This window comes from Puma concolor, chromosome C1 (genome assembly GCF_028749965.1).
Source record: "Puma concolor isolate L17-30 chromosome C1, mPumCon1.1.hap2, whole genome shotgun sequence".
Taxonomy (NCBI): Eukaryota; Metazoa; Chordata; class Mammalia; order Carnivora; family Felidae; genus Puma; species Puma concolor.
Genome location: NC_141674.1, coordinates 128,130,142 through 128,154,799, shown reverse-complemented (window position 1 = coordinate 128,154,799; position 24,658 = coordinate 128,130,142). Strand labels below are relative to the sequence as shown.

At 42.3% G+C, this 24,658-nt stretch overlaps 2 protein-coding genes across 2 annotated transcripts in view; one reads left to right on the top strand and one right to left on the bottom strand.

Moving 5' to 3' along the window:
* The window catches only part of LCT (lactase), a 51,002-nt gene extending 39,598 nt beyond the window's left edge, over nucleotides 1-11,404 (top strand). Inside the window, exons 11-17 of the mRNA XM_086718476.1 lie at nucleotides 38-236; nucleotides 1,541-1,743; nucleotides 3,788-3,897; nucleotides 6,489-6,623; nucleotides 8,222-8,445; nucleotides 9,254-9,481; nucleotides 10,090-11,404. Of these exons, the coding sequence (XP_086574602.1) occupies nucleotides 38-236; nucleotides 1,541-1,743; nucleotides 3,788-3,897; nucleotides 6,489-6,623; nucleotides 8,222-8,445; nucleotides 9,254-9,481; nucleotides 10,090-10,310 (1,320 nt within the window). The 3' untranslated portion in view covers nucleotides 10,311-11,404. The remainder of the gene's footprint in view (nucleotides 1-37; nucleotides 237-1,540; nucleotides 1,744-3,787; nucleotides 3,898-6,488; nucleotides 6,624-8,221; nucleotides 8,446-9,253; nucleotides 9,482-10,089) is intronic.
* A 1,543-nt stretch (nucleotides 11,405-12,947) lies between these two features.
* UBXN4 (UBX domain protein 4) overlaps nucleotides 12,948-24,658 on the bottom strand; it is a 45,933-nt gene continuing 34,222 nt past the window's right edge. Inside the window, exons 10-13 of the mRNA XM_025912278.2 lie at nucleotides 22,678-22,780; nucleotides 19,874-20,005; nucleotides 18,075-18,274; nucleotides 12,948-16,003 (exon numbers count right to left, since the gene is read on the bottom strand). Of these exons, the coding sequence (XP_025768063.1) occupies nucleotides 15,865-16,003; nucleotides 18,075-18,274; nucleotides 19,874-20,005; nucleotides 22,678-22,780 (574 nt within the window). The 3' untranslated portion in view covers nucleotides 12,948-15,864. The remainder of the gene's footprint in view (nucleotides 16,004-18,074; nucleotides 18,275-19,873; nucleotides 20,006-22,677; nucleotides 22,781-24,658) is intronic.

The window sequence follows — 24,658 nt, the reverse complement described above, 5'->3', positions numbered from 1 at the left end:
GTAGGTTGATGGAACTGCCAGTCTTGCTTTTGCACAGGTGACCATTTACCACTGGGACCTGCCCCAGGCACTCCAGGACATTGGAGGCTGGGAGAATGACACCATTGTGCAGCGGTTTAAAGAGTATGCAGATGTGCTCTTCCGGAGGCTGGGAGACAAGGTGAAGTTTTGGATCACTCTGAATGAGCCCTTTGTCATCGCTAACCAGGGCTATGGCTACGGGACATCAGCTCCAGGTAAAGGTTCTAGGCTCAACTTGTCAGCTCTTTGGAGTGTGGTGTTCTTAGTCTCACCAAGACTTGAAATCCCGGAGGCACTGGAAGAGGAGGCCAAGAAAGCCCTGTGGCGGTGCTTTACAATCGATGCCTCTTGTTCAAGGCTGCCTGACAGGCAGCAGGTTTCCCCTTCTGACACCACTTTTTGCTAAATACGGATTTTACATCTCAGTACTCTCCAAATAGCTTCATTTCTTTGTGCTTTTTTTTTTTTTTTGACTTGCCTCAGATGGGAAGCTTCCCGAGATCAGGGACATGGTCTAATCGGTGTAGGGAAGGACTAGTCATCAGGCTGTACAGGTCCACAGTGTGTTTTCTGCAACTTCAAAATCCAAAAGTTTCCAAGAATTGATTTGGCTGATCTGAGCTCATCCTCACTTGAACCAATATAAGGCTGCTCATGGGCATTATCCCACTTAGTGTCAACATTTCTGCTACGGACACATTTGGCTCCTTGATTACAGAGCGCTCTCCTGGGCCCTGCTAGGGTGATGTGTAAACATGTTATAGGCAACTTATTACTTTTCTAAGACACATAAACCTTGTACTTCCAAACCATATGGACCCTAAGGGTTTCGAATAAGGGATTGTGGACCTGTCCTTGTACCTTTAGAACCATCCAGTTTACCTTTTCTTTAGTTCTGAGCTTAAGAAAATAAATTTGTGTTTACGCAATTCCTTAGGATCACATGTAAAAGCTGAAAAGTGCCACAAATCGTTACCACATTTATCTCCCCTTGATCCTTGGTTGGTGCTTTGGTTTACCATTCCTTCAACTTTCTTCAACACGTGAGAGGTGACCTTTCTCACAGCATTCGCTCCCAAGGAATCTGTCATCTGCTTCCATCAGCTACATTGTCCAATGCTCCTTCCACTCTAGTTCCCCATCTGCCAGGATGTCAACTCCCAAGGCACATACTTTGCTGGGTAGTTTGGGACATAGCCACTCTCTGGGGGAGACTTATAGAAACCAACATTTACCAAGTGTCTGCTCACCAGACACAGTGCTGCTTGGTGCTTCACATACACGACCTCATTTCCTTCTTACAAGAACTCTCTAGTGCTCACTTTGCCAAGGAGGAGCCTGAAAGACTGAATTACCCAAAGTTACACAGCCAGCAAATAAGAAGTGAAGCCAGGATTTGAATTTCCTTCCTCCTGACACCCAGACCTACACTCCCCCAAACATAGAGGCCGTCTATAGGCAGAGAGTGATATTCTTGGCCATGTTCATTCTTCATTGACATCCATGTATGTGTTTCCAGGAATCTCCTTTAGGCCTGGCACTGCCCCCTACGTTGTTGGCCACAACCTAATAAAGGCTCATGCTGAGGCCTGGCATCTGTACAATGATGTGTACCGTGCCAGTCAAGGTGGTGTGATTTCCATCACCATCAACAGCGACTGGGCTGAGCCCAGAGACCCTTCCAACCAGGAGGATGTGGAGGCAGCCAGGAGATACGTTCAGGTCTGTTTTTCCTTTGGTCATTGTTATTACTCTCGCTTGTTTTTCCCTCCTGTCGTGAGCTAATGGAAATAGAATTGGATTACAAAACAAAGATTTAGGTTGAGGACCCTGTTTTTCTGTTACCTTATTTTGTGAACTTGAGATCACTTAGCCATTTTTATACCTTAGTTTCCTCATGTATGAAGTAGAGATGACCTATCCATATCATAGGTTTGCTGTGATCAAAGTTCTTTGGGATCGAGTTTTCTTTTAAGTCTTAAAAATGATTTGTACACGTCCTTGCTGCATGCAACACTGGCTTGAAGGTAACTAACAGAAATGCCATCTCTTCAATCTCTGGTTTGACTGTAGTAGCTGATAGAGCAGGGCTGCAATGCCACACTTCACCTCTAGGTGTCACCATTTAATTTTATTTACTTGGCCTAAGAATTCCTTGAGTAGGGTGTGAAACTCATTAGTGCCCCTGATCTTCCAATTCTGAATTTTAACATAAGGACATGCACCTTTGGTCATGAGATTTTGCTCCTAGGAAGTAGAGTCACTCGTAAGCAGTGGACCATCCTTATTTCAGTGTGAGCCCCTGACATGAGAAAAAAGAATAGCATTTGTCAGGGCACAGCTTTTCCCTGGTTCCTGCTTGTGTCTCTGACAAGATTAGAAAGCACCCTCTCCCATGTTTCAGCATCAAAAACAAGGGTCTCTCTCTCTCCACACTGGTCCCCACTTTTTAAAAAAATTTTTTTAACGTTTATTTTTTTGAGACAGAGAGAGAGAGCGAGCATGAACAGGGGAGGGTCAGAGAAAGAGGGAGACACAGAATCCGAAACAGGCTCCAGGCTCTGAGCTGTCAGCACAGAGCCCGAAGCGGGGCTCGAACCCACGGACCGCGAGATCATGACCCGAGCCGAAGTCGGACGCTTAGCCAACTGAGCCACCCAGGTGCCCCTGGTCCCCACTTGTTAGTTCTGTGGAGGAGCCTGCAGACTGCAGCATTCTGAGGGGACAATATGGGTCTTGTTTTGCCAGACTTTTCACAAGAGAAGTTGGTAATAGAGATCAAATTAATGAATGCAAATATGAGCTTAATTTTCCCATTTGTTAGCTGGGGAAAAAGTCTTGCAACAAAATTAATGCATCCCTCATTTTAGTCACAAAACTGGTAAATTAAAGCAATCATTTTTTCTGAAATCAAAACCCTGAACCTCAGGAAATACTAGGCTCTAATCTCATTAGATTGAGCCACTTGTCGGTGAACTGTGATACACACACACCATAGTAAAATCAGCTTCCACGGAAAGGAATGGCTTGTTACCTAGAGTGTGCGAAGCCTCTTTTGCCAGGGTGTGTGTGTTCCAAAGCCTCCTCTCTGAGAATGGAAGCCTGCCCTCACCCCACATTTCAGGCATCAACCAGCAGGTGAGGGGAAGATGGGGAAAGGTCAAAGAAGCCTCTCAGGACCCCAGGATCATAGCATTCGTGTCCCGTATCCTCCCTGAGGGTAAGGATGACCTAGACCCCATTCAAGAAAATAGGTTGAAAAGTTCCCCAAAAGTTGGATTGACTGTGAATCCAAAGCTCATGAAGAATCATCCTTTGCCTTGGGCAGCCAAGAAAGCCTTGAATTTCAGCCCTCCCCAGAAAGTTCTGGTTGATCCTTAGGCAGGATGATGGGGAAGGGCCGGATTTGTGGTAAGAGGACATCCACAGCCTGGAGGCTTCTGGTCTCTCCTGGTCTTCTGTAGCACCTTGCTAAGGGCAGGCAGGCAGGCAGCACCTATTGAGTCCTGAGGCAGTGCTAAGTGAAGTGCGTCGCCCTTCGAGCTGCAGGGGTTGAGAATGCGGCCCTGCCCCCAAAGTGAGAAGATGTGTGGGCATTTAAGCTGGAACGTGCATGCAGCCACAGAGATGCGGGTTTAAGACTGGGCATTGGGGAGACAGGAGGGTGGTTCCAAGGTCAGTGACTTATGGGCAGGGAAGCTGCTGTCTCCAGGTGTGCCCTCCGCACCCCATTAATGCCAGGCTGTCACCCCAACCCCACCTGCAGTTCATGGGAGGCTGGTTTGCACATCCTATTTTCAAGAATGGTGATTACAACGAGGTGATGAAGACACGGATCCGTGACAGGAGCTTGGCCGCAGGCCTCAGCAAGTCTCGGTAGGTCCTGGTGCCCACACGCTCAGCCGGGGAAGGGTCAGGAGGAAGTCTGGTCTGGGATGCTGAACTGAGGCTCCAGGTGGGCAGCTCAGTGTTCAGAGTGTGGCTGTTGGGGTCGGAGAGCTACTCTCTAAGTTTCCCTGATTGCTGGCAAGACCGAACATGATCGTGTATGTGAAGCTTTCAGCCAAGGACAGGGCTTTGCTACGTGTTTGACAAAAGGTAGATGTGATTATTATTCTGCAGAACAGCCAGGAAATGTGTCCCAGGGGCCCCCACTGCTTAGCTACCCTCTCCCTCACTGCAAGGATGAATTTCTCTGTTTACTAGATCATCATGTTACCAGTGAATGTGAGCAGCAGTGGGTGATGGCCAGGCATGTGCTTTTTGTCATTTGGCCAGTAGGTTGTGATGGTTGCACTAAAGATGTGCTACTTCTGGACCACTCCTCTGTCAAGGGAGTAAGAGCAATATCAACACCTAACATTTATCCTTCTGTTGATGCTCTTAGTCCTATTTAAGGAGGAATAAACTGAGGCACAAAGATCATAGCTATTGAAGTGATGGAGTTGGGATTTGAAACCAGGCTGACTCCAGGGCCCACCCTCCAGGTTTGAGAGTCATCTGGCTGGGATTAGAGGTGTGTGTGGAGAGGAACGGAGTGACCTGGCTTTATGGGAATGTACCCTCAAACTCCAAGGGAACTTATGTGACCGTGAGCAGGGGAGGCTAAAAGCAATTCAAGAAGCACGAATTCCTAACCTAGCGTGTTCATCTTTCCCTTATGTAGCCCAGCTGTGCAGGTTACACAACCCAGTCCCCATCCACACAATGCACTCCTGACCTGGTGGGGGCAAGCCTGCTGAGCAGGCTGTGCCTAAAGGTCTGATCTGCCAACTCTGGTCTGTAACAAGCAGGTCAGCCCTCCAGTCCATCAACACGACTCTGCTGGGCACTTACTGTGTGCCCAGGTCAGGGTCAGGCCCAGCAAGGTCCACGTGAGGAGAGGCTTCTCAGTCTGGCTCCTCAAGCTGCCGACACGCCAGCTGGGAAGACAGTGACTTGACCACTCCAAGGAGTTCTCTTCCCTAATTTCTTCATGCAAAGAAAACTCAGAAGAGATTGGGCAGGCCAAGTAGGATAAGGAGACTTTGTGGACAAGGGGGGACATCAGTTAAGCCGGGCCTCAACAACGAATAGCGTGTGGGAGAGAAAAGGGTATTCCATCCGAGGGGAAGGGTGTGAGAACTGGCCCAGAGGGAATGAGTGGGGTACCTGCAGCCGAGAGTTGGGGGGACTGGCCCCAGTGGCAGTGGGGGTGGGGGGCAAGGCCACAGAACAGAGGGCCTAGAGGCCAGACACAGGGGCTCAGCGCTGATGCCACAAACCCTAAGGAGTCACTACTGGCTCCTGGGCAAGAGAGTGAGGGGGGTGAGAGATCTGGGCTTTAATTTTCTCCCAGTGTTTCAGAAACCCCAGTGAGGGAAGGTTTTGATCTACTAGGTTAACAAGGTAGCACAAATCTTAGGATGAAAGTGTCAGGTGCCCAAGAAGGGTCATCTCTAAGCTAACATCCTAAATTAGCAGCCCCAGTGTTACCCTGTCAGAGCACGTAAGTAATCAGATTCGGCTGAGAGGAATCTATCGGTGCTGCACCCAAATGCATGTTAGTCACATCTTGTAAAAAGTCTCTGAGTACCTACAGTACATGTGGAAAATGCTCCACCAGATGTTAAAAAAAAAAAAATAGTAAAATCACGTGAGCATAAAAGTCTAAGTCTCAAAAGTTCAATAAATTTTAAAAAATATTTCCCCTGCTAATAAGGATGGACTTTGGAGAAAAGAGGCATGCCTAAACAAACCATAACAAAAACAACAGAGAAACTCAGGGCAGATTATGGAAACACAAATTACAAAAGATACTATAACCTTGAGAACATCAAGGATTAGTCTCAAGGGGTGTTATCTCAGACATGTTCTTGATTTCAAAGATAGTAAGTATCTTAGATGGTATTTTATCTCAGATGGTAAATATCAAAGTTGCATGTTAATTTCTGAAGTAAATTAAAATGTATCCATGTATGTGTACATGTATGTACATAATGTCCATGGGGGAGAGGGGGTTGACCCTGAAAGGAAGGTTTGTAAAATGGTCACTGGTAGTTGTTTGTTTTGTTTTTGTTTTTTTGAGAGAAAGAGCACAAATAGGGTATGGGCAGAGACAGAAGGGGACAGAGGATCTCTGCTGACAGCAGAGAGCCTGATGCAGTGCTTGAACTCATGAACTGTGAAATCATGACCTAAGCTGAAAGTCAAATGCTCAACCGACTGAGCCACCCAGGTGCCCCAGTCATGCGTATTTTCATTTGGCCAACAGGAAGAGGAGGGTCTTGCAGGTTTATGGTCTGGAGGGAGGAGCCTCAGGTGCTTTCAGCAGCGGCTGGAAGGACCTCTCCTTGCTCCTGAACAGCTGCCCCCCTCGTCACCACCAGGCCTGTAGTTCAGAGTGCTCCCCCAACCCTGCCCCAGGACGTTCTCTTCCCAAAGCATGATGCTCCAGCCCCACACTCTCAATGTCTCCTTCCCACCAGGCTCCCAGAGTTCACGGAAAGTGAGAAGAGGAGGATCAATGGCACTTATGACTTTTTTGGATTCAATCACTACACCACCGTCCTGGCCTACAACCTTGACTATGCCTCTTGGATCTCTTCCTTTGATGCAGACAGGTAAGTTGGCCAACAGGGCACACAGAACTATCTTTGGAGATGACAGCAGGTGCCCCTTTGCCCAGCCTTACTGCACAGCCTCAGAAAGCCGCCTCCTGGTGCCATACACCCTGGGGTTTAAAGAGGAGTCCACTCCTGTGATACTTAATGAAACCTGTCAGTCTGCTAGTAATACCAGCTAGGATTTCCAGGGTGCTTCCCATGGAGACAGACATGCTTGGAGTTTCTTTCAAACGTTATCAAGATTTTGCGATTTTCTTTCCCTTGGTTTGCTTCTACTGTCAAGTTTGTTTCCCTTGCCAGATGTATTTAAGTCAAAATAATAGGTGTTTTTTTCCCTTTTCGGGGTAAAGGTCAAAAGGGTTATTTTTGCCTTATACAGTCACAGTGGAAACATTAGAAAGCAAGGAGAGGTGTATGTGTAGAGGTATATGACCTCTTTTTCTCTTTATAAATATAATATGTAAGTATATATATTATAAACCATGAGTAATATATAGTTTGGTAGTATTTATACACAAAAATATATTACCAAAAGCCAGTATTATATGTATATACTCTTTTGTTCTTTTTTTTTTTTAAAGATTTTATTTTTAATATCCACCCAACATGGGGCTCGAACCCACAACCCTGAGATCAAGAGTTGCACATTCCACCAACTGAGCCAGCCAGGTGCCCCTATTTTATTCCTTTTATAACAAGCATGTTTCCATCAGCTGTGAATCCATCCAGGTTCTTTGAAAACAAACAGCTACAGCCCCACTGCATCCTGCAACCCCCAGAGTCACTTGCTGAGGGGGGCTGAGAACACTCCCCTGCTGGTCCCTGTCTGAGCACCCATTGGACTCTTGCTGCCTCATCAGGCCTTGCACTTGACCCAGGATGAAATGTCCCGGGTCCAGTTTGGCTGAGCAAGATAAATTCAGTTACTGATTAAGACTATGTTTTTGTGTTTTTTTTTCTGAAGGATTTGGACACGAAGATCCAAATAATTGGTCCTTATTTGAAATGTATGACTCTGGAGACACTCAAGTTTCTGTGTTTCCCCCAGCAAATGCTCCTTTAGCACAATCTGTTGCCCTCACCTGGCTCATCACTGAAAAGAGGCAGGGTCTTGGGCATCGGAAGCAGGTCCCAGCCTGTCTGCTCCCTGTTGTCATGTCACACACACTGTTGGTGCTTGTGGCCACACCTGTGGTGTTGACTAGATGTAGTTGACTCAGGGGAGCCCATTCTCTCTCCTGACACAGCATTCACATCCCACTGGAGATTGTGATCAGGGAACCCCAGAGACCTTTCACATCTGTTGTGAAGTATGGTCTATTAACAGAGCGCCTACAGAGGGTCTAGTCCATGAGTAGAGACCATTCTCTGAATAGGTGGAAACAGAGCCGACTTGGCCTGTCAAAGCCACACGGGCATTGAGCAGTACAACTAGGAGAATATGAGGCAATTTGACTATTCTAGGTTTAGTTATGATTTTCAAGTCTAGACTAAACCTAAGGCTTTTCTTAGTATAAATCCTGTTTTGTGTTTTGTGCCAAAGGCCTCTTGGGATTTACAAATTGACACCAAATCTCTCGTGTTTGAACCTATAGAGGAGTTGCCTCCATCACAGATCGTTCTTGGCCAGACTCTGGCTCCTTCTGGTTGAAGGTGACACCTTTTGGCTTTAGGAAGATACTGAACTGGATAAAGGAGGAGTACAACAACCCCCTAATTTACGTAACAGAGAATGGAGTGTCTCAACGTGGAGAAACTGACCTCAACGACACTCTAAGGATCTCCTACCTCCGCAGTTACATCAATGAGGCGCTCAAAGGTAGGGCAGGCCTATCCCTTCCTCCATGTGCACCTTTCACTGTTGGAAACACCTGCTAACGTCTGCAGTGAGAGGAGTACTGCACTCATGAGACCCTGTCATGACAGAGAGGCAGCTTCTCACTCCTGCTGGGTTTAAACTTTTCTCTGAGGCTACACTCTGAGTCTTTTCCTTCCTAGATTTAAGCTCAGCAAGCAAACCCAGTAGCCAGATACAGTGAGGCCTGAATTCCTGGCCAGGGTCATTTCCCTGCTGGATCGTCCCTGAACAGCAGCGCTCTGATGAGGGCAGGGGCTAGGAGGAGTAGGCTGGGGGTGGGCGGAGTGTCTGTCGGGTCTGTTCCCCAAGCAGAAGTTTGAGACCCTCAGCTCAGCAGAACCACCTGGGATGGGACTAGGACAAGGGACTATTTAACCCTGAGTCAAAGACACTGAGCACTGCAGCAATAGAAACAAACAGAAAGTCGTATTCCAGTGAAAATCTTTTCCAAGAGCCACTTACTTTCTTTAGGAAGAAGTATTAACACTCTAAGGCACTGCCCAAGACTGGTATCCCCACATGCAGAGAGAGGATCACAGAGGACTCAGCAGGATTAATGTAGTCTACCCATGTTCCTGACTCCCGTTCAGGGCTGAGCCTTTCTAGAAACATGCTGATGGCTCTGTAGGTCCATCCACAGAGGACTTGCACCTGCAAGTGGGGACTGTGGGCGAGTCGCAGGCAGGCATGGCTTTTGTAGGCCGGGCGGAATGGTGTCCTGTAATACAAAAGGAAGGAAGCTCATGCCGTGGCCTCTGCATTTAAGCAGCTGTGCAGGATAAGGTGGACCTTCGAGGATACACGGTTTGGAGTGTGATGGACAATTTTGAGTGGGCCACAGGCTTCGCAGAGAGGTTTGGTCTGCATTTTGTGAACTACACGGACCCTTCTCTGCCAAGGATCCCCAAAGCATCAGCCAAGCTCTTCGCCTCTATAGTCCGGTGCAACGGCTTCCCTAACCCTGCAGTGGGGCCACACCCTTGTCTCCAGCCAGAAGGTGAGATGTGGCTCGGGGAGGGACTAAAGCCAGAGGGTTAGTGGGGCTTTTTGGTCTATTTTCTTCTACCCTCCTGCCTTTCCATTCCCCTCATTCATTCGACCAGTTTTTTTTTTTTTTTTTTTAATGCTTCAGACATTCTTAGGATGGAACAAAGGAACTCAGGGTTAATGTTACCTAGAAAGTAGGCCCTGGTCTGGGAAGAGCAGGTCTAGATTCTTGTCCCAGCCCTACCACTAACTGTGTCGAGACCTTAGGCAAGAAACGAGGCACATGCCACCAGGATGACATGAGAATCTAATACAATGACTGCAAACAGTGCCTGGCATGATGTAGAGACCCAATATTTGATGACTGAAAAAGCATAAGTTACTATAGAAAAGAAAGAGATAAGTATCCCTTTTAATTGTTCACAGATTTTTAAAAAATACAAGTACTTCATTCAGAGGTTCAGTAACTCAGTGAAAGGGACGCATCCCATCACCTCAGCAATGTGCTCACTCTGGATACCTGTGTGACTTATCTATTCCAAGGATCTAGCTTGTGCTTAATAAAGGTTAACACTGATCTGATGACTACATCATCTGCCCTTTGTTGTCCTCTCCTAGATGCTGGACCTACCGTCAGCCCCATGCAGGAGGAGGAAGTTCAGTTCCTGGGGTTAACACTAGGTGTGACGGAAGCCCAAACAGCTTTGTATGTACTCTTCTCTCTTGGGATTCTTGGCGTCTGCTGTGTGACATTTCTGTCATACAAGTACTGTAAGCGCTCCAAGCAAGGGAAAACACAACCAGGCCAACAGGAATTGAACACTCTTTCTGCATTCTGACCCATGAGTTCCCACCTACTCCAGTTCTGCAAAACAAATATAGTTTGTATGCCTTCGCTGCCCACAAAACTCCCTAGGATCTTCTGCCCATAGCAGACTTCTTCATGAAGGCCTTCTGCACTGTTGGAGACTAATCTTGAAGGCTCTCCAGTCCCTAATGAAAATGTAAATATCTGCATCCTGTCCCAGTATCAGGAATTCATTAAGGTATTGAAGACCCTGAGCCATGCAGAGGTGCAGGCACTGAACTCATCTGGTGGGTCTGTGAGCCACTTAATTTAACTGGGCTGTTTTAAGGTTCAGAAACTTTAAAGGTGGAAATATGAGTAAAAACTAGAGCAGTCCTTTAAACAAGAAATCAACTCCACTGTGTAGATGGACTCCAATGTCATCTCCTGCCCTGTCTTCAGACTCCCTCTCAGCCTCATACCTTGTGTTGCTCAGAAAAGAAAAATGGTACTGTGAGCTGTGTCCTAGGTCCTATGGCTGCTTCTCCTTGAGAGGGGAGGTTCCACAGAAGGTATGCAGTCACACAAGCTCTCTGGGGCTTCTAAGCTTTTCCACCAGATCAAGGCTTTCTGCTTACATTATATATTCCACTGGCAGAGACCCTAACATACAAAAAAAGATGACCTCTGAATGATCCTTTATCCCCATCATAGCCACCTTTTTGTCTTTCTTGTCTCTCCCCTGTCCAGGACTACTTCTAAGGACCCAAGTATGGCTTACAAGGCCCAGGTGATCTGCCCTCAGTTCACTTAGCCTGTTTCCTTTCTTCCTCTCTCAATCTGTGATAATTCTGAACCTCGTGTAAGTCCTTGACTAGCTCATCTTCCTTTGTGTATTTGCAAATAGCATTCTTCTCCCTAGGATGCCCTTTCTCCTGAAATGCCTTCAAGTCTCAGTGCAAATAATGCATTTTTCCCTCAGCACAGCTTCCCTGAATCCCCAAAACACTTCTCCCTTTACTTGGCTTGTAAATACCCCCTATTACAGCTAGTCCATGTTATGCTGGAGATGCATATTTCTCTACTCTCAGCTTCTTGAGGATAAAGGACCATGTCTCACTGTCTCTAGCAAGCACATTTTGGAGATCAGGCATAGAAAGCACACCTGATCCTTTTGTGTGTTTATTTACAAAACACACCCAGAGTAGTGGTGGGAGTACAGGAAGATGTGGTCTTTATCAGTTCCCCTCAAATATGCTAATAATAATAAGATAATCTCAGTATAGAATACTTTAAAACCTATTTGGTCTATACATTCTTTCTAGATATCTTGGAGAATGTTATTTAAAAATAAAGTGTGGTTTTCAACTAGATTTAAAAAAGTGATTACGGGATGGCCTGGCTGGCTTGGTTGGTAGAGCATGCAACTCTTGATCTCAGGGTCATGAGTTGAGCCCCACATGTGGGGTGGGGTCTACTTTAAATAAATAAATAAATAAATAAATAAATAAATAAGTGATCATACCTGAAATTTTGTTTCTTGTAGGCATTCTTTCCCTGAATTTGGTGTATCCGTAGAAAATTCCTATCCAATGTTTCACTGCCAGGGGCCCCAACCTGACAATTTGTGGTATACAAGCATTTTTCTCCGAGGGTAAAGACGGTTCTAAAACTGATATTAAAAATACTTCTTAGGCAGAAAGACTCAGTATTATATAAGTGGTCAATTATATCTAAATCTTAAATTCAGTGTTACTTTTTTGGGGACAAAAAATGTATAAAGAGCCAGAATAATCTGGGCAAAAAAAGAATACCAAAACATTATGAAGTTAGTTGTCAAAAACAGCTTGGTAGCAGAGGGAGAAAAGAGCAACAAAAGAAGAGAGTATATAATAAACCAACTACATGTGAGCATTAAGTACATGACAACGATGGCATGCCACATTAGGGGGGGAAATGGGAGTAGTTCATAAATGGTGGTGGGGTCAAGAGGTTAGCTCCTGAGGATGTTAGCCACAGGGAAGGCTAGGAGAATACTAGGACAGCTGGGTGATTTTTTTTAAATTAATTTTTAAAGAAAGGTATTGATAAGCAAGACTTAGGACCCAGAGACCATCAAGAAAAACACCGATAAATCTGATCACGTGAATATTGTGGCAAAAACTTAACAACCAACATACTCGTCAAAAGATAAAAGAGGGAATAATATTTATAGCATATGCTAGACAAAGGGCTATTTTTCCTTATATACACGGAATTTTTAAAAATCAATGAAGATGAAAAAATAAAAATTGGCAAATACAGGCATTTCTCAGAAAATTGAAGTAACCAATATTAAAAGATGTCCCACCTCATTTGTGATCAACACAATGCATATAATTTTTCATCTACCACGGATAAAGATGAAAAAGTGTAACAGTGTTGGTAAGAATGTGGGGAAATCAACATTCTCAGTCACTGCTGGTGGGAGGCTAAATTCCAAGAACCTTTAAAGAAGGCAATCTGGCAGCATCACTTACAATTCAAAATTACAAATACTCAATGACTCAATTATCCAAACATATCCTACAGATATATTTTCACAGCTAAGAAGACAGATACCGTCCCAAAGATGCTCACTATAGCAATATTTCTAATAGAAAAACAAAAACAAAACCCTGTAATAACCAATGGATGCCACCAGAAAATGGATGGTTAAGTTAGCGTATATTTATAAGTAAGCTGCTACGCAGCCATTAATAATGAGAATGAGGTAGTTATGTGTTGACAGGGAAAAGATCTTCAAGACTGTGTAAGTAAAGGAGCAAGATACAGAACATATAATATTGTTACAAAATAAAGATCACATTATTTGCTTGTATATGCATAAAGTTTTTCTGTAGATTACAAAATGTGACTAGAGGTTACCTCTGGGGAACAGGACTGGGGGTAAGATGCAAGGAAAGATACTACATTTTCATCTTACAGCCTTCTATATACTGTTTTGAATTTTTTTACCAAATACACTTTTTAAAATATAAAACTGAGGAGGGATCCTCCTACTCAAAGATAATGAACCATTCTTTTATGTGTTTCTCTGAGATCTATATTGAACTTTTTTCAAGGCAAACTGACCTGAGATACTCCAAGTTTCTACAAGTATATTTCTAATAGTTACTAGCAGGGTCACACCCATTTGAAAGATTTTGGTTTTTTAAAATCACGTATTGCTATATATTAAGATTACAAACCTTTACTCCAATGGGATGCTTAGTGGAAATTTTTCTTTTTTCAACCTCACTTTTTAAGTTATGCAAGTAATACGATCATTGCAGAAAATCAGAAAATCATGAAAACCTACTAGGGTGCAAAAAGAATTAAAAGCACATAGAACACTCCTACTATTGTTAATGTTTGGCTGTTTTCTTTACATTATGTTAATACGTGTACTGTCTATTTCAAAGCTGAGATCACAACATACCTACAACTCTGTATTCTGCTGTTTTCTCCTAACACATAACAGGTACTCAATGACTATACAGATGTTACACTGAATTGATAAATATTGTACCATTTATCCTTATCAAAAGTTAATTATTTCTGCACAAGGCATTTAGTTGGTATAAGACTTAATGAGTATGTTTCTACCTAAACTTTGTCTACATTTATGATCATTCCTTAGAAAAACTGATCAAGGAATTTGAAACATTTAAGGTGCCGATGTTTTCCAGAAAGTGTATAACCAGTCTTCATTCTTCCCAACATGACTGCCTGGCTGTTTCCTTGACAACAGTATTACCATTTTTACAACTCATTGTATTTCATAGGTAAAAAACAAAATTTTCTAAGAATATTTCTTCCTCCCATTACAAAATTAAGTCAGTCTGTATCTTCACTCAAAAGCACTGCCTTCTAGTCTAAAAATGGAAGGTTAAAAAAAGAACTGTCAAGTGTACTCTCTTTTTCAAATATCATGAATTTAGTGCTCTCTAATACCAAAAACATAGGGATGAATTATCATATAAGTCAGGTTAAGAATCTCTTTAAAATTCTGGGGCGCCTCGGTGGCTCAGTCGGTTAAGTGTCCAACGTTGGCTCAGGTCATAATCTTGCAGTTCGTGAGTTTGAGCCCCGTGTCAGGCTCTGCACTGACAGCTTGGAGCCTGGAGCCTGCTTTGGATGCTGTGTCTCCCTCTTTCCACCCCTCCCCGGCTCACTCTCTCCCTCAAAAATAAACATTAAACAAACAAAAAAAGAATCTCTTTAAAATGCTTAAGAATAACCAGGGGTGCCTGTGTGGCTCATTTCGGTTGAACTTCCACCTCTTGATTTTGGCTCAGGTCATGTTCTCACAATTCATGGGTTCAAGCTCCCATGTCAGGCTCTGCATTGATAGCATGGAGCCTGTGTCTGCTTGGGAATTCTCTGTCTCCCTCTCTCTGCTACTCCCCCACTCACTTGTGTGTACACTTACAAATAAACGTAAAAAAATATTTTAAAAAATTCTTAAGAATAACTAAATGAGGGGTGCCTGGGTGGTTGGCTCAGCTGGACCTCTCAATTTCAGCTCAGGTCATGATCTCATGGTTTGTTGGATGGAGCCTCATGTGGGGTGTCTGTGATGACACCACAGAGCCTGTTTGGGATCCTCTCTCTTTCTCTCTGCCACTCCCCCAATCATGCTCATTCTCTCTCAAAATAAATAAACTTAAAAAAAAAAACTGAGGAAAAGGCCTATCTTTATTCCATACTTCTTGTCCTACAGAGGTACTTTAGATCTGTGAAATTTGTCCAGAGCAAAACTTCACAATAAAGGTGAGAGACTAGTTGTAATTTAAGAGCTGTTTTGCATCTGATGAGAACATGGAAGGTAACATTAAGCAAACAATGTGATGGCTCACTGACAGGATGGACACTAACACGGCATCAACATTTATCAGAAAATTTCTTCCTTCACTGATAATTAAAGTAGGGTGGTCATAGCTACTTTCCCGACTTAGCTCCAGGGCAGTACTGGAGGGAAAAACTCACACACGTGACCTCAAGAGATCCCTCCATGACAAAAAGATGCTAAGATACCAAAACTTAAAGCAAAACTAAAATCATTTCGATTTTTGGAAAAGATTTTTTTATTCAGTGTTTAAGATTAAAAACTACAAGATTTTGCTTGCAGCTGATGAGCAAAAAGAGAAAAATTAAACATAAATTATCATCTGATTGACTAGTTAAAATGCTCTGACCCAGAGTCAAATTACTCAGTGACATACCAGTTACTTGGTGTGGACTTAGAAGTTCTGAAGCAAAACAGCTTTAAACAAAACGCATCATCTGACAGCATAGGGCTAATGGGTATATGAAATACTGAGTAAGAAAGCTGATAAAGGGAGGCTGTGGCAGACCTTTTGATTCTTTTAGGCTTCTAGCAGTTGGTTACCATACGCAAGGACAGTTATTTCATCTCCTGACTTGTCTGAGGAGTTAAACAACTTTAACCCACTAAGCAGGGATAGAGAGACACTTTATAGACCAGTTGGAAAAGGAAAAAGCAGTCCACTTCTCCAGTAGAATTTTAGTTGAATTAAATCATAAGAGAAACAATGATTATTGCACATACAGTACTTGTCACACTACATCTGTTGAGTAGAGTTTCCATTCCAAGTGTTGTTTTCATCTTCACCATCATCTTGAGTCCTCAATCTGTAGATCTTCCCCTCCTTTTTAAAATCTTCTCCCCGTTTCTCCAGCACTCTTTTCCTGACTGGTTCCCTAATGTAAGAGGGACAAAAGAGAAGGCAAAATGAAAGTGAAAACAACAGTAATACAAAACTGTTTCCTTTAAACTTCCATTAGTACAGGCAGCTGTATTTTAAGGAAAGTCCATGGGAGCTGAAAAAATAATTTTAAAGAACAAAAATAAAAGCCCACACAGCAAGCTGTGCTACATAATAGTAATTCAGGATTAAATGGTTCTACCCATTGCTCAGTAACAGTTCTAAAAGTCAGGACTAATAAGACCTAGTCTGAATGCTGTTCCCAGTCTAGAGAAGGACTTCCCGGTATCCACATTTGAGTGATGTATTAAGGATATAACTGGTCTTTCTAATAGTTATAACAGAAACTAAGATAAAGGCTGAATCAGCCCAATGCCAGTATTTACATAAATCTTCATCTAGAGAGTCAACAGGACATGAGACTAAGGATTCTCCTTACTGATGGCACACAGAGGCAAGGATTTTCATTACTAATTACAGAGGATTGGCACATTTGCTATAATGCCTATTAATGGCTTAACAGTATAGTGTTTAAGAACAAGAGATAGTAATTATAATAAATCATGCTATAACTTACTAGAAAAGCTATAATCCCAACTTCTAGGAAAATATTTCCTGTTAACCTGTTTCAAATATGCAGAATCTTTAACAGAGATATAAGCTAAAACCATTAGTGGTTAGAATTACCATTCTAACCCTGGCCATCAGCAATAAAAAGTAAGGCCTCTTGGTTAAGGGACTAGTTGAAAATAATTCTCTGAAGAAGGGACTGTTTTCAAGTGAATATCATTTCCTCAGTTTGATTTTTCTCTGAATGACCCAGAGAAGACAGGGAGCAGATCAAAGAACCACTAGGGCTTAAAATTATCTGAAGCACAATGACACCTCTAAAAAAACAATGTATGAGGAGCACCAGAGTGGCTCAGTCAGTTAAGCTTCCAACTCTTGATTTTGGCTCAGGTCATGATTTCGTGGTGGTGAGAATGAACCCTGCATTGGGCTCTGTGTTGGGTATGGATTCTCTCCCCCTCTGCCCCTTCCCCATTCGTGCTGTCTCTCTCTTTCTCTCTCAAAAAAAAAAAAAAAAAAAGGAACTGAATAAATGAAATACTAAAACCAACAGAGGTGGAATTGATTTCGGTGGAGTAGGCTTTAGAAAGACAGCTGACGGTCAGAGTGGCTAAAATGAACAAATCAGGAGACCACAGATGCCAGAGAGGATGTGGAGAAACGGAAACCCTCTTGCACTATTGGTGGGAACACAAACTGGTGCAGCCGCTCTGGAAAAGTGTGGAGGTTCCTCAAAAAATTAAAAATAGATCTACCCTATGACCCAGCAATAGCACTGCTAGGAATTTACCCAAGGGATATAGGAGTGCTGATGTATAGGGGCACTTGTACTCCAATGTTTACAGCAGCACTTTCAACAATAGCCAAACTATGGAAAGAGCCTAAATGTCCATCAACTGACGAATGGATAAAGAAGATGTAGTTTATATATACAATGGAATACTACTTGGTAATGAGGAAGAATGAAATCTGGCCATTTGCAGCAATGTGGATGGAACCAGAGAGTATTAAGCTAAGTGAAATAAGTTAAGAAGAGAAAGACAGATCCTGTATGTTTTCACTCATATGTGGATCCTGAGAAACTTAACAGAAGACCATGGGGGAAGGGAAGGGAGGGGGGAAGTTACAGAGAAGGAAGGAGGCAAACCATAAGAGACTCTTAAATACTGAGAACTGAGGGTTGATGGGGAGTGGGAGGGGAGGGGAAAGTGGGTGATGGGCATTGAGGAGGGCACCTGTTGGGATGAGCACTGGGTGTTGTACGGAAACCAATTTGACAATAAATTATATACAAAAAAAAAAAAAAAAGAAAAGAAATACAGCTGAGAAACTCAGGTAGTGAGCTTCCCAGGAAAGATGACAGAGTAAAACTTCAGAACATTTAGGGTTTTTTCTCTAAGTAGAAAGATGGCCGATTACCCATAACAAAAGTGTTCATTTTGAATAAGGTACTGGGCATTACTAACACATTTAGCAAACGGGGTAAACACAGATACCTTTTCTCTGAGTTGCTAGATGAAGCAAGGTTTGAGGGTTCCGATGCCGTTGCTCTCACAGAAGTCTGTGCAGGAGGGTTACTAAATAAGAAGTTGCTAATCAATCTCCAGATGGCAAGGAATGGGTAAAGGACTGTCCCCAACAACGTCCAAAAGTCTCCACTGGAAGAATGTACCATGGATGTAGTTGGTCTTCCTGCCTAAAAATTAATGAATCAATCTCAATAAAGGCTACATGAGCCCCATCACGTCACACTCAAGGTTCTAGATGAATCTTTATCTGGAAAAGGAAAGTCTCGTTGATTTTAGTTTACTGTAAACAGGTAAAATTACTATCTTCTGCTGTTTTTCAGGTGTATATTTTATATAAACTACTGGGAACTCCAAGAGCTGTTTTTTAAAGGAGTAATCACTACAGTGAAACTAGAAAGTAGTTCTTGAAGCAATTATTTTTATAAGAACTAAACTTTGTAATGAAATTAACAACTTTGGAAGGAGAAGTCTTCCTTGATGATTTAAAAAAAGAGGGAAAGGCTTCAACAAAACCTCAGTGAATACAATAAATCCTGATTACTGGAAGGTTGTTTTAGGTGTGGAGTTCTGGTTCAGAACCAGGAAAACTATCCTAATCAAAATATAGAAGACCCAGGCTCTCATACCATCTCTGGCACTTAGGGGATGCCTTGGCAAAATCATTTAAACTTTCTGAGTCTCGGGTGCCTGGGTGGCTCAGCTGGTTGGGCATCTGACTCTTGATTTCCACTCAGATCATGATCTCATGGTTCATGGGATCGAGCCCCACCTCCAGCTCTGCGCTGACAGCATGGAGCCTGCTTGGGATTCATTCTCTCTCTCCCTCTCCCTCTCCCTCCCTCCCTCCCTCCCTCTCTCTCTCTCTCTCTCTCCCCCCCCCCCTTTCTCTTTGTCCCTCCCTCACTCTCTCTCTGAAAAGAAACATTTTTTAAAAATTAAAAAAAGCGGGGCGCCTGGGTGGTGCAGTCGGTTGAGTGTCCGACTTCAGCCAGGTCACGATCTCGCGGTCCGTGAGTTCGAGCCCCGCGTCGGGCTCTGGGCTGATGGCTCAGAGCCTGGAGCCTGTTTCCGATTCTGTGTCTCCCTCTCTCTCTGCCCCTCCCCCGTTCATGCTCTGTCTCTCTCTGTCCCAAAAATAAGTAAATGTTGAAAAAAAAAAAAATTTTTTTTTTTTTAATTAAAAAAAGAACTTTCTGAGCCTCTTTGCTTCATTAGAGATTAAAACACTGTTATGAGGATCAAATGTGATTTATATGTTTAAAAAATTAATGTTATTTTTATGTCAAAATAAAATCTTTTTTAAAAAACTTGGTAAACAGCCAAATCATACATAAATAAAAGACACTAAATCTGGGGCGCCTGGCTGGCTCAGTCAGAGGAGTGACTCTTGATCTTGGGGTCATGACTTTGGGCTCTATATTGGGTGCAGAGATTACTTAAATAAACTTAAAAAAAAGCACCACTAACTCTATTCATTAGACAGATACGCTGCATTTTCTTCTCCTACTGGTCATTTCATTTATATACATGAAAACAGATGAAGAAAAAGTTGAAAACTAAAATTTATTTATTTAGTGTCTCACTAGCAGTACAAATATAAAATGCACAGGTTAACAGAACAATAAATTGACCTAACATTTTTGGATAATGTGAATTTAATTATCCATAGTACATCTTTCATGTTCCCTTCTGCTAATTATAAGAAATGATCAAAAGTAGGACAAATGGGATTTAAAGATAGAAAAAATATGTATGTATATACATACTGGCAACAGTACCACTGAAGCACTTGGGGCAAGTTCCAAATCCAGTAATTTCTTTTTATAATCTTCTTTGGTAAATTCCCTCCTGGGAAACATAGTTGCTAGTGAAAAATTACCATAAGTGTTGCCGACAGTCTGTAACATAACAATAAGTTTAAAACCTTACAAAGGTGCCCTTTTAAAGTAAGATATTACATAGCCATATGCATCCAAAATGACTGCTATAATTCAAATTACCTTAATTTTAAAGTTCATTCAAATGTAAACTCAAAAAAACTTTATAAAAACTTTGTGCTTTAACAAGTAGCTGAAAGCCAGCAAATCCTAATAGTACCTAAAAGTTTTTACAACTCAAAAATGACCACAAAATAGCAAGAATATAGTTCCTAAAATAGGGGTGCCTGGGTGGCTCAGTTGGTTGGTTAAGTGTCCAATTCTTGACTTCAGCTCAGGTCACGATCTCACAGCTCTTGAGTTCAGCCCTGCATCAGGTTCCGCACTGGTGGCTTGGTGCCTGCTTGGGATTCTTTGTCCCTCCCCCAACTGCCTATGTGTGCCTGCTCTCTCTCTCTCTCTCTCAAAATAAATAAAATAGGGGCACCTGGGTGGCTCAGTCAGTTAAGCTTCTGACTTGATTTCGGCTCAGGTCACAATCTCATGGTTCATGGGTTCAAGCCCATCGTTGGGCTCTGAGCTGACAGTGTGGAGCCTGCTTGTGTCTCCCTCTCTCTCTGCCCCTTCCCCACTCATGACCTTGTTCGCTCTGCCAAAAAACAAACATTTAAAAATAAATTAAAAAAAAACCCACCTAAATAAAGTGAATAAAAATGGACAATTATATATCTCTTTTAAATACTGCTGCAGTTTGCCATTAGTTTTCACTATACTTTGGCAAACTTCTATTACTCTCTCCAATATACATCTGCATTCCCTATTAAAAATTTGGAATAGTCCAGAGCTTTCCTCATATACAGAACATGAGTTTCACCTCTTCCTTATCTCAAAAAGTAAATGGTCTATAGTCAATTCATGCTACACATACATTCCCAGAACCAGGAACCTACGCTGGGCAGCACTGCAATCACCTTCATCATTTTAAGTCACCTCTACTTGTAAAATCTGTACTTGTAAAATCTCTCTCCCTAGAAGATTTCAAAGAAAGAGACTAACACTTATGTTTCTGTAATTCTTTTTTTTTTTTTTTTTTTACTAGAGGTCATATACATACCTCTCGCTGTTGTTACTCTTAACATGAGGTCATGCAAAAATACAAAATTAGGTTACTGTACTGAGACAAATTTCTAATAGGACTGATGTAAAGACTTTTTTTCTCATGTGGCTTCCTCTTTACTTACCTGTGACAGAGGTGGTTAAGACTCAGACCAGGAGTAAGCACTCCCTTTTGTGAGGGCCCAAGTGAAGCTCCAAGGTAAAAGAATAAAAGAACTATTGGGGGTTGCTTCCAATTTAAGCTTAAGGAAAAAGACTTCTTAAAAATGTTTTTATACTGCACAGCCCAGCTCCATAGTGGAGGAAGGCAGACAGCTTTTAGGTATCCTCTCAGGATCCGTAAGTGAGACAGCAGACTAAATGGGGAGAGGTGGTCTAAGGGAAAGATCTGAACCCTAATTTTGACCTTAAAAAGATACATGAGACAAACAGCGGGATATATGATAAGCCTAGAACATGAAGGACATCTGATGCCTAGAATCCATTTTGAATAAGGGCTCAATCAGAGAATAAAAACTACAGTTGAACCTTGAACAACATAGGTTTGAACTGTGTGGGCGCACCTATTCAAGGATTTTTACAATACAGAACTGTAAATGTATGCTTTCCTCCTTATGATTTTCTTAACATTTTCCTTTCTCTAGCTAACTTTATTGTAAGAAAACAGTAAAGAATACATATGATAAAAAATATGGGGCACCAGGGTGGCTCAGTCAGTTGAGCATCCAACTCTTGATTTTGGCTCAGGTCATGATCCCAGGGTCGTGGGATCAAGCCCTGTGTGAGGCTCTGCACTAAGTGTGGGACCTGCTTACAATTTTCTCTCTCTCCCTTTACCCTTCACCCTCACTCACATGCTCTCGCTCTCTAAACAAAACAAAACAACAACAAAATGTGTTCATCAACTGCTATTGGTAAGGATTCTGGTCAACAGTAGGCTGAGTAGTTCAGTTTTCACAGAATTGGAAGTTACATGTGGATCTGACTGTGCAGGGGGCTGGCACCCCTTAATACACTGTTCAAGGGTCAACTGTAATTTGAAATTACTCATATCTCATTTTCTGAGAAATATAATTTCACACTCTTTCAGCTTTTGAGTAAGGCCACATTCTGGAAGTAAATTCCTGAAAAAGATACTTGTAACCAAATAAAGATTACTGATCTTTAGGCTTGGCCTTTGCAGGAAAACGGCAAGCCCCAAAGCGACCTGCAGAGAATGTGGAGAGAGAGGAAGAAAAATTGCATCTTTTTACAGGAAACAACTACCTCAGATTAGACCTTTGAAAATTCACTTGCTTTTCATTCCTCCAGCTGAGTGTATGAAGCAGTGAGAAAAGTTTCCAAAGCGTACCATATCAGCAAATCCCTACTTCTGTGCAACAGATATGCTTTTCCTATATGGCACTAATACATGATGGAAGCCCCCCCAAGCCCCAGAGGGGCTTGGTGCTTCCCTCCTGGGGATAAATCATGACTTATTCACACTCTACAAATCAGATGTGGAGATTTTCCCCTCCTACATTTTAATAACCTATTCGTCTACCTTTACTACAACTCAAGACAAGACATAAATTTACCTGGGCAGCAAACTGCCTTGCTTCTTCTAGAGGAGCATCAGAAGGGAACTGATTTGTAAAAGAAGAACCATCAGGCAGACGAAACTGAATTCGTGCAATAGTGCTATGAAAAAAGAAAATTAAAATCAGTATCTTACCTCACCTTATTTTCAAACAAGATCATTGTGAGAAAATGGAAATGAAGACGTACAAAATGAAAACAGGTTTTTTTCCCTCTGTGTCAGACCTCTTCATTTATTCTTTTTAGTAACAGCTTTATCAAGATACAATTCACATAAAATTCACCCTTTTAAAACATACAATTAATTTAGTGGTTTTTATTATAGTTATAGTTGGGCAACCATCACCACTATTTAGCCCCAAAACATTCTCATCACCCCAAAAAGAAACTAAACCTATCAGCAATTACTCCCTATTTCTTCACCTAGCCCTTTGGCGAGAAGCACTGCGCTACTTTCTGTCTCTACGAATTTGCCTATTTCAGGCAATTCATATAATGGAACATAGAATGTGTGACTTTTGGTAACTGGCTTTCATGTACCATTATTTTCTCAAGGTTCACCCATGTCGTAGCATGTGTCAGCTACTTCATTCCTTTTGACTGCTGAATAATATTTATAATACTATCAGTAGTATAGAAGGCTTCCAAAGTGTCCACATACTCAAAAGCTGCGTTGGTTGTTTCTTTAAATTTATGCATCCAGGGGTGCCGGGGTGGCTCAGATGGTTAAGCGTTTACCTTCGGCTCAGGTCATGCTGTCATAGTTTGTGAGTTCGAGCCCCGCATCAGGCTCTGTGCTGACAGCTCAGAGCCTGGAGCCTACTTTGGATTCTGTGTCTCCCTCTCTCCCCGCCCCTCCCCCATTCATGCGCTCGCTCTCTCTCTCTCTCTCTCTCTCTCTGTCTCTCTCTCGCTCTCTCAAAAATAAACATTAAAAAAATAAATAAATAAGCTTAGGCATCCTGGAGGATACAGTATCTCACTGTAGTTTTAATCTGAATTTCCTAATGACTAATAATGTTGAGCATCTTTTTATATGGCTTACTGACCATTTGTACAACTTCTCAGGAGAAATGTCTATCAAATCCTTTTCCCATATTTAAACTGGGTGGTTTGCTCTTTACTGTTGAGTTATTAAAGACTTCTTTTTGTATTCTAGATCAAGTGTCTTATCAGATATATGGTTTGCAAATATTTCCTCCAATTTTGAGAGCTATCTTTTCACTTTCTTGATGATGTCCCTTGAAACACAAAGTTTTACATTTTGATGAAGTCTAACTTACCTATTGCTTTTTTTTTGCTGCTTGTGCTTTTTGTGTCATGTCTAAAAATCATTGCTTTCTCCAAGATCACAAGATTTTCTCATTTTTTTTCTAAGAGTTTATACCTATGACTATTTAAAAATGCTTATTTATTTATTTTTGAGAGAAGGGAGGGGCAGAGAGAGAATCCCAAGCAGGCTCTGCAGTATCAGTGCAGAGCGCGATGTAGGGCTCAATCCCACAAACCATGAGATAATGACCTGAGCCAAAATCAAGAGTCAGACACTTCACCAAGCTACCTAGGTGACCCTATACTTGCAATTTTTACATTTGAGGTAGATGATCCATTTTGAATTAATTTTTTTCTGAGTTAATTTTAATATTTCTCTTTGAGAGACAAATGAGCAAGTAGGGGAAGGGCAGAGAAGGAGGGGGAGAGAGGATCCAAAGCAGGCTCTGCACTGACAGCATAGAGCCCAATGCAGGGCTTGAACTCATGACACATGAGATTGTGACCTGAGCCGACGTTGGACACTTAACCGACTGAGCCACCCAGGCTTCCCTCTGAATTAATTTTTAATATGGTGTGAGGTAAGGGTACCAATTCATTCTTTTGGATGTGTCCAAGCACCGTTTGTTAAAGAGTCTATTCTTTCCCCACTGAATGGTCCTGGTACCATTTAAAAAAATCAACTGACCATAAATGCTTTGGGGACTC